The sequence below is a fragment of the Eubalaena glacialis genome, chromosome 9 (assembly GCF_028564815.1).
Source record: "Eubalaena glacialis isolate mEubGla1 chromosome 9, mEubGla1.1.hap2.+ XY, whole genome shotgun sequence".
Lineage (NCBI taxonomy): Eukaryota > Metazoa > Chordata > Mammalia > Artiodactyla > Balaenidae > Eubalaena > Eubalaena glacialis.
In genome coordinates this window covers 86,536,924-86,545,923 of record NC_083724.1, presented here as the reverse complement: position 1 = coordinate 86,545,923, position 9,000 = coordinate 86,536,924, and the positions used below count along the sequence as shown (strand labels likewise).

The 9,000-nt window shown below is 43.2% G+C and overlaps 1 protein-coding gene across 1 annotated transcript; it reads left to right on the top strand.

The window, feature by feature from the left end:
- Positions 1 to 5,568: 5,568 nt before the first annotated feature.
- Positions 5,569 to 6,396, top strand: LOC133097361 (centriole, cilia and spindle-associated protein-like). Its single transcript, XM_061199224.1, has one exon. It carries the CDS (start codon positions 5,569 to 5,571, stop codon positions 6,394 to 6,396), a length of 828 nt encoding a protein of 275 aa, XP_061055207.1.
- The last annotated feature ends 2,604 nt before the right edge of the window (positions 6,397 to 9,000 follow it).

Below are 9,000 nucleotides of genomic sequence, written 5' to 3'. Positions count from 1 at the left end.
GTTGGGGTCATTCATTAAAGACATGAGGCTCAGAGTGTTGGAAAGAATGATTCTAACGTATCTGCTCGAATTGAGATTCTCCAAAGCAATGAGGGTAGATAAGGTCTTAAGAATGGATGGATATTTTTTAAAGACATGGAAATGTGTCTATGGGCCTTTGCAGTGTACTAAGTATCTGCATGCTTTCTAAAGTAAAGTAAATAAGCCAAAAGCCTAGCTCTGGCCAAACAAGCCCTTAAATTACTGTATTTAAAATGAAAAGAAAGAAGAATTCCAAGTGAAAAGAAAAAGAATAATTTTGTCTATAAAGATCTAATTAGAGAAGAAAAGCCTCTGGCTGAGGAGGTATGAGAATCCAACCTATAATAATAAAGTGCTGGAGATACACAATGATTTCAGATTTTTATTTAACAAGAATGCTATGGGAAGCGAAGCAGATTTGGCAGACTTGGAGTACTTACAGTGTAGTGACAATAAACGGGTTTGAGCAAAAGGACATAGTAATAAAAGAATTACAAATTGCAACAAGTGCTATGAAAAGAACAAACAAATGGTTGACTTAGAGAAGAGCAAGTCATAAGAAAAAGGCCATCAGAGGATGTTATATTTAAGCTGAGGCCTAGTGTGAGAAGGAGAGGGAAGCGTGCTTCCAAGCAGAATGCTTGCATAGCTGGAGAGGCAGGGAATAGTTGTGCATGTTTCAGAAACTGAAAGAAGCCCATGTAGTGTGGCTCAACCCGCGAGACCAAGGGGAAGAGTAAGATGAGGTACAGTGAGAGGTAAGCAGTGGCCAGATCATGAGGGCTTCCCAACCACAGTGAGGATTTTGGATTTTACTCGATGTGCAATGGGAAGGGGTCAAAACCAGTAATTATGATTTGATCTGGCTTACACAATCAAAAGATTATTCTGGATCACATATATACAATGGAATATTACTCAGCCATAAAAAGAAATGAAATTGAGTTATTTGTAGTGACGTGGATGGGCCTAGAGTCTGTCATACAGAGTGAAGTAAGTCAGAAAGAGGAAAACAAATACCATATGCTAACGCATATATATGAAATCTAAAAAAAAAAAAAAATGGTACGGATGAACCTAGTTGCAGGGCAGGAATAAAGAGGTAGACATAGAGAACGGACTTGAGGACACAGGGTGGGAGGGCAAAGCTGGGGTGAAGTGAGAGTAGCATCGACATATGTACACTACCGAATGTAAAATAGTTGGCTGGTGAGAAGCAGCAGCATAGCACAGGGAGATCGGCTCAGTGCTTTGCGATGACCTTAGAGGGGTGGGATAGGGAGGATGAGAGGGAGGCTCAAGAGGGAGGGGATATGGGGACATGTGTATGCATATGGCTGATTCGCTTTGTTGCGCAACAGAACAAACATGGTGTTGTGAAGCAATACTCCAGTAAAGATCTATTAAAAAAGAAAAGAAAGAAAATGATTTAGGAACTGTTAAAATCGTCTACAGGAATTGTTGGAATAGTCTACGTAAGTGATACTAGTGGCCTGAGTGAGGGCAGTGACATGCAGGTGGAGAGTGGTAGACCAGTTGGACTTTAAAAGTTTTGTCTTGGACTTGTCAACTTAGATATATCTGCAAAACATCCAAGGAGAGATAGTGAGCAGGCAATTAGATATACGAATCTGGAGTTTACAAATATAAATTTGGAAGTCAGAGGCACAAAGCAGTATTTACATATCTGGGAATGAGTGAGTGCGAGAACACAGAGTGAGAAGAGGGAAGAGAACTGAGCATTAGGAGCTGCCAGAATGTCGATATTAAGTAGCTGATGTGTAGTCAGTAGAGGAAATAGCTTTAAGTCTTTTAGCCCTAGCTCTGTCACCAAGAAGTCTGTGTCCTTGAGGAAAGAGACTGGATTATGTGGACCCAAAGTCTCTTAGTGTTTACTGCTCTATGATTTTATCAAAAGGCACTTTCCCAACCCTGCAGTCAAAGGAATGTTGGGTGAATTCAAGACTTTCATTAAAGAGGTCAGCTAGGATGACACCCACATCATCTTCCCCATGTTTCTGCAGACAAAATGCTGGGCTGAGTAAATGCTGGGCCTGATCTTCCTGTGGATAGAACCCTCAGATCATAGCAAAGAAAACTTTAAATGATAAGAAGGACCAGTGACGGATATTTGTCAACCTAGAGGTCAAATTTAAGTGTGCTTTGGGGGTGAGAAAATAACCAGATAAAGATTAGGAGAGCCAGGAAATTCTCTTTCCAACCAGAGAGACTTGAGCACACCATCAGCTCTTCAGCAAATGAAAGTGGACATTTCTTATTCTGCTTTTGTGAAAATAGAAGCAAGATGGACTATCTCATCCTTTGGATCACCTAAAGAAAACACTTCTCAAGGCAATGGGAGGGAACCTCTCTCAGTAGCATTCCTTTATGAAGAGCTTCCACAAAATGAATGTTTTTTTGTAGAGGACATTGAACTACATATGGGTTCTTCTAGGTCCCGAATTACTCTCTCCTGAAGGTTATATAGTTTGGGAAGCTATATTCAGGAAACAAATGGGAGGCTGTCATTAATAGAATTTTTTAAGGAGTTGTATGTATGGTTGGTGTATCAGTTTGTACTTGCTGTGTAACAAGCTGCCTCAAAACTTAGTGGCTTAATGTATCAACCTTTATAATTTCTTACAATTCCATGGGTCAGCTGAGCAGTTCTCGTTTGGGCTGGCTTGGATGATCTCTGCCATCAGCTGGATGGTTTTCATATCACCTTGCCAACTAGTGCAGGTTCTTTTTTTGCTGTAGGGATTATGGCGCTCCAAGAGAGCAAACCTCTATGTATGTATACTTTTCAAGCCTCTGCTTGATCCACATTTGCTCCTTGGCCAAAGCAAGTCATACCAGCAAGAGCTGATTAATCTGGGAGGGGACCAGCCAAGGGTATGGATACAATGAGACATGAATAATTGGGGGTCATTACTGCCACCATCTACCACAGATAGGAGCTATCTGATGCTATGGAAGAATCTGGAGTTAAAAAAGAATAATTTAGGTACCTACCATGAGAACATCAGCCCCTGAAAATATTTTATAATTATCTGAAGAAAATTTAAAATTTCAATTGGCTAAAAGCACTCTTAAAGTTAAAAGGTAAATATGAACTGAAGAAAAAAAATTTCCAACATAGAAGACATACAAAGGACCAATATCCCAATGTATAAAAAGCTGGTACAAAACAATGAGGAGAAGACAGGCCCCATAGTGGACATTTGCTATTTTCTAGACTGGGCAGTTTGAGAGCGCAGTGACCATTGAGAGCAGGTGAGAGATGGGAGGAAACGTGTCCATTCGTGGCAGCTTAATCCACCCCCAACTTCCCCCACAACCTTGGCTGTGTTTTCTGTACCCAGTCCTGCCTTTGTTCTTAGTCATTTTCTGAGCCTTATTTTTTACCCTTCCCATCAATTCCAAGAGCTACTCCATACCCTAAAACATCAATTTCCCATCTGCTTAAATTGGTTTCTATTGTTTGCAGCTCAGAACTTCAACTCATACACACCCTAATCGAAAAATTTGCAAAGATTATGAAGAGAAAACTCATAGAAGGCAAAATACAATAAATCAATGAGAAGGATATCAATCGTATTGTCGTCAGAGATCAGCACATAAACGTAATGCTGATGTTCTTTATACATAGCACAACAGAAATAAAAACTGATTAACAATCTCCACAGCACAGAGAATGCAGAAAACACACACTTTCCAGTATGTTTCTGGGAATGTACACTGTGTAATGTTTGGAGAAGGCAATTTGACATTGTGTATCAAAACATAAAATTTCATGTTCAGCAATTCTACTTCTTGGACTTCTACGAAATTATGTGAATGGATATGTATGTATCTGGAGGACCACTGCACAAATGAGAAAAACTTTATGTATTTATATATATATATATATATATATAATATAATAATATATGAATGTAATGTTCTTTATATTACATTTATATTATGTTAATATATTATATGATGTAATTTATATTATATATGACTTAAAATATAAGCATATAATATACTTAAAATATATTTTTATGGTATTTAGATTATTGTTCAAAGTGTCATGAAAAGCCACTAGATTTCCTAAGAAGGATGAAATAGGACCTGATTTATGTTGTTAAATAATATCCTATGCTGCTATGTAAGGCAGAAAGAGAGGAAACAGTGGCTGGAAGCAGGTGCACCAAACAAGAGGCTCAGTCCAGGTGAGAGAAAGTGGTGTCTGGGATGAGGTCAGTAGCTGTGAAGATAGAAAGACATGGACACATTCAGGATATACATTTTGGAGCTAGACTTGAAAAGACTCAGTGATGGATTGGATGTGGAAGGTAAGGTAATGAGAGGAATCAGAGAGGAGTCCCAGATTGGATCCCCTCAGTTGGGTAAGACAGTGGTGTCAATTATGGAGATTCAGCAAAGGGAGAGGGTGAGCAAATCCATAGCTCCTTATGGGCATGCTATTTTCAGTGACTTTTAGAGTAGAAGTGTTAGTGAAGCATCTGGATAAATGAGTCCTCTGGGCTCCAAGTCAGGAATAGAGATGTAAACATGAGAAATATCAGCATACAAATGGTGTTTGAAGCATGGGACCAGGGGGGGATCACCTAGAGCCCCAGAGAGAAGGGGTTCCAGGATGTAGCTCTAGGGATGCCCCAAAGTTGAGACATGGAGAGGGAAGGAGGATTCAGCAGGAAATTGAGGATCCCCCAATGAGACAGAAATAAAACCAGGCAAATATGAAAGCATAAATGCCCAGAGAACCCTGAGATGGGCAAGTGTTTATCTGCAAGGGTCTCTGTCCTCTTCGGAGGAATAACCAGCTCTGTTCTGTGCCAGAGGCAGTGGAACACTGGCAACACCTTAGTACTGCTGGGAAAAGACTTTGAGGATGGTTGCATTTCAGGGTGAAGGAGGAGTTCTAAATAGCAGATCTATTTACAACAGCCGAGAAGCTGGCTCATAGATAGGCCACTGAAAACTGCTGACTGTGGAGAGGTTTGATAATCAGGTGTATCTGTCAGGATAGGCCAGGCTATGATGCAGTAACAGATAAGCCCTGGAATCTCAGTAGCATAATACAATAAAACCTTCTTTCTTGATCATATCGAAGTCTGAGGGGATTTGGGTGCCATCCTCTACCTTGTAGCCCTCTGGACCATGTGATCTCCAAGATCGCCAAGGTAGGGGAGGGAGGAATGGAGGAAATATACAGCCTCTTGGCCAGGAAGGAACAGACAATACCTTGACATCAACTGATTAGAACAAGTCACATGACCCAATCTAATTGCAAGAGAATCTGGAAAATGCAGAGGGGCGAGTGGACTGTTCAGTGAGCGGTCCACTTTCTGCTGCAGTGGACCATATGCAAAATTCAAGGAAGGAAATCCACCTTTTGACCCTTCCAACCTGGCAGCCTGTGCCTCTTTCCCTTCCACCTTTTTTCTGCTAACTCAAGTTCCTACCCTGTCTCCTTTCCTCAGGACTTGGCTCTGCACCACTCAAGAACTAATAGCACCTGAAGGAGACAGTGCTTCCATGGGAATCTGCTTTTACTCATTAAAATGCAAAGCAAGGAGCGAGTACATGAAGCGCTACCAGGAGCCGCGCTGGGACGAGTACGGGCCGTGCTACCGCGCGCTGCTCCACTACCGCCTGGGCCGCCGGCTGCTGGAGCAGGCGCACGCGCCCTGGCTCTGGGACGACTGGGGCCCGGCCTGCGCCTCAGACGACTCGGCGTTGTCGGCGTCCTCGGGCGCCAGGGCCCCCGCACCCCAGTGCGCCCCGGCCTCGCCGCCGCCGCCCGTGGAGCCAGCGGCGCGCGAGGAGCCGGAGCAGCGGGCGCGCGCGGCCCCGGAGGAGGAGTTGGGCGCGGAGGCCGCGGGGGACGCGGACGCCGCGGAGGACTCGGCGCTGCCAGCACTGCCAGTGAAAGACATAAAAGAAAAACCTGAACGACAGATGAGAACCAGAGAGTCTGACAAATTACCCAGCAGTACCGAACCTCAACAACCACCAAGTGCCTTACCTGCCAGAGGAAGTAGGAGAGCGGTCAACAGTCCTCAAAGGTCATCAGCTAAAATAAAAGAACATAAGCATCCGTTTGTCCTTTATGGGTGGGGAGAAAAACAGACGGATACAGGAAGCCAAAAAACTCACGACGTCTGTGCTTCTGCCCCAGTGCATGAGATTCATGAATCCGCGTTGCGAGCCAAGAGCAGAAGGCAGGTGGAGAAGAGGCAGCTGTCGGCTCAGAGGCAGCGGGCTCACTCCGCCGACGTGGACAGAACCAGGCGGGTCAAGCCTGCCTCGTCGGAGAACCCGTGGATGACGGAGTATATGAGATGCTACTCCGCCAGAGCTTGAGGGGAGGGACAGTTGCTCGGACAACCTCTTTCAAAAAGTGTAAATGAAAGAAAGGAAAAAACAAAACAAAAACCGTCAAAAGAAACTGGACACAGGTTTAAGAAACCAACTGATTATGCAAGATTTTTCTTAGGGAATTTCTAAAAGATTGTCTCTTTTGATGAATCCTGGTCACCTACCTCAGCAGTAGGGTGACAGCTGAAAGCCATAGACATTTGGTTATTTGTGAGAATTCCCTAAATCTTTGATATTCGTATAAGGGTTTTGTTTTAAAGTATCTTAATCTTTTAAGATACTGACACCAAATGCCTTTAAATGGCTTACAGATTCTTAACTTCAGTATCTTCCCTCAGTTTAGGTGGAGCCTGTGTTGCTCTTGTTCTGAACAACTTCTGAGATTCCATGGCTGGTAAGATCACACCAGCTTGCAGCAGAAGACTCATTTTCCTTATGTGTAGATTTCTTTGTGAAAGAATATCAAGTTAAAAGTGAGTTTCAACGCTAGTACTGATTACATGTGTAGTGAAAGTAGAGCTTTGGTAGTTCCTAACAATTAAACCTTCTTTTGCATTTCAGTTCAAAAAAAATGCAAAGCAAGTCTGTGTAATGACAGCATTTCTGGCCCAGTAGGAAGAAGAGAGAGGGGCCAACATGCCAATTATGCATTTATCTAATTTGTGTAATAATAATGACTTCCTTTTATTGGGTGTTTACTACCTTTTGCTGCTAATATTTTTACTGTTATTACTATTATTTTGAAAAGCAGGGTAGTCAAATCCCAAGTCTGTGACTTAGCAACCTTGAGGAAGTTACTTAATCTCTCAATTCCTCCACGTACTCAGACATTTAACATGAAAATAATGGTGCCGCCTCCTTGGAGCCCTGTAGAGGATGGGAAATGACAGATGTAACATTCAAGTTGTTATAAACAGAAGAAGGGCTAAGAATTGGGCTTCTGAAGAGCCAGGATGGCAGCCCCAGCTGGTCCACGGGACATTTTTTCCTGAGAGGAAGAGAGAAGCTGGTAGAGGAGAAAAAGGAAGTGAGGTCATTCTGATGGAGGTCTTTGAAGCAAGGCTTGAGGCCCTCATTCTTGGTCTGGGTGCAGCTGTGGATGGATCCTGGGACCGTCACACCACAGTGCCAGCAACCACGTAGCAACCAAAGCCCCACACCACATGGCCCCCCAAACTTGGAAAAATTCCACGTGGCCTCTCAAAGCCAGTTTCCCTCCCAGGAGTCCCAGTTACCCTCCGAATCCTTGCATGGAGACTGGCCTGTTTCCATCTAAGGGAAGAGGCTGGCAGTGTTCTAAGAGTATTGACACAGCAGCAGTCTAATTAAATCCTCATGGGAAAAACATAGCTACAAGTTGGGGCCTTCCCTGACGCCTTTCTCTGAGCTCCTGCCATCCTCTGCTACCAACACTGGAGCTAATAGCGTCACTCTTGCCATGATGGCACTCTCAAAGGTGCTGAAATGTTATTTGAAACCAGACACCTTCTGTGGAGAGACCCCTCGGGTAGTAATTCTGGGTGTGACCCAGGCCAAGCAGAGACCTGGATGAACTGATCCACAGTGTGGTGAGACGTGAGTGCAGTGGGAGCGGGGACACTGGTGACAGACGGGCCCCGGGAGATGGGAACTCACATTCCTGGCCCCTCGAGTCACCCACAGGCTGGTCTCAGGTCTTTCCTGCATGGAGCCATCTCTCAGTCACTTGAGCTGAGAACTCTGCCATCCTAGACGAGACAGCCATGGGAGGCATGGGAGGAAAACTAGCAGACAAGATCATCAGGACTTTATTTGATACAAGACTCCAAAGTTTCCATTTCTTCCTTCCTCAAAACCAGGGCTAAGTGTATTTCCCAATTCCTGTTGTTTTTAATAATAATAATAATTGACATTTATTAAGTATTTAAAATCTACTAGACCTGCCTTGTCCAATGTGGTGGCTACCAGCCACACAGGGCTCTTCAGCACTTACCATGTGACAGGTTGAACTGAGTTGTGCTGTAAGTATACAACACACACCACATTCTGAAGACAGTGTTTAAAAAAATGTAAAATGGGGCTTCCCTGGTGGTGCAGCAGTTGAGAATCCGCCTGCCAATGCAGGGGACACGGGTTCGAACCCTGGTCTGGGAAGATCCCACATGCCGCGGAGCGACTAAGCCCGTGAGCCACAACTACTGAGCCTGTGAGTCTGGAGCCTGTGCTCCGCAACAAGAGAGGCCGCGAGAGTGAGAGGCCCGCGCACCGCGATGAAGAGTGGCCCCCGCTCGCCGCAACTAGAGAAAGCCCTTGCACAGAAACGAAGACCCAACACAGCCAAAAATAAATAAATTAAAAAAAAAAAAAGCTTAAAAAAAAATGTAAAATGCCTCTTAATAATTTTTATATTGATTATATGGTAAATGACAATATTTTGGACATGCAAAGTTAAATAAAATGTTATTCAAATTTATTTCACTTTTTTTTTTCTTTTTTTTAATTTCATTTCCCGTCTTCAAGCAGTTTGGGTTTTTTTTTTTTTTAATTAATTTATTTATTATTATTTATTTATTTATTTATTTATTTATTTATTTATTTATTTATTTATTT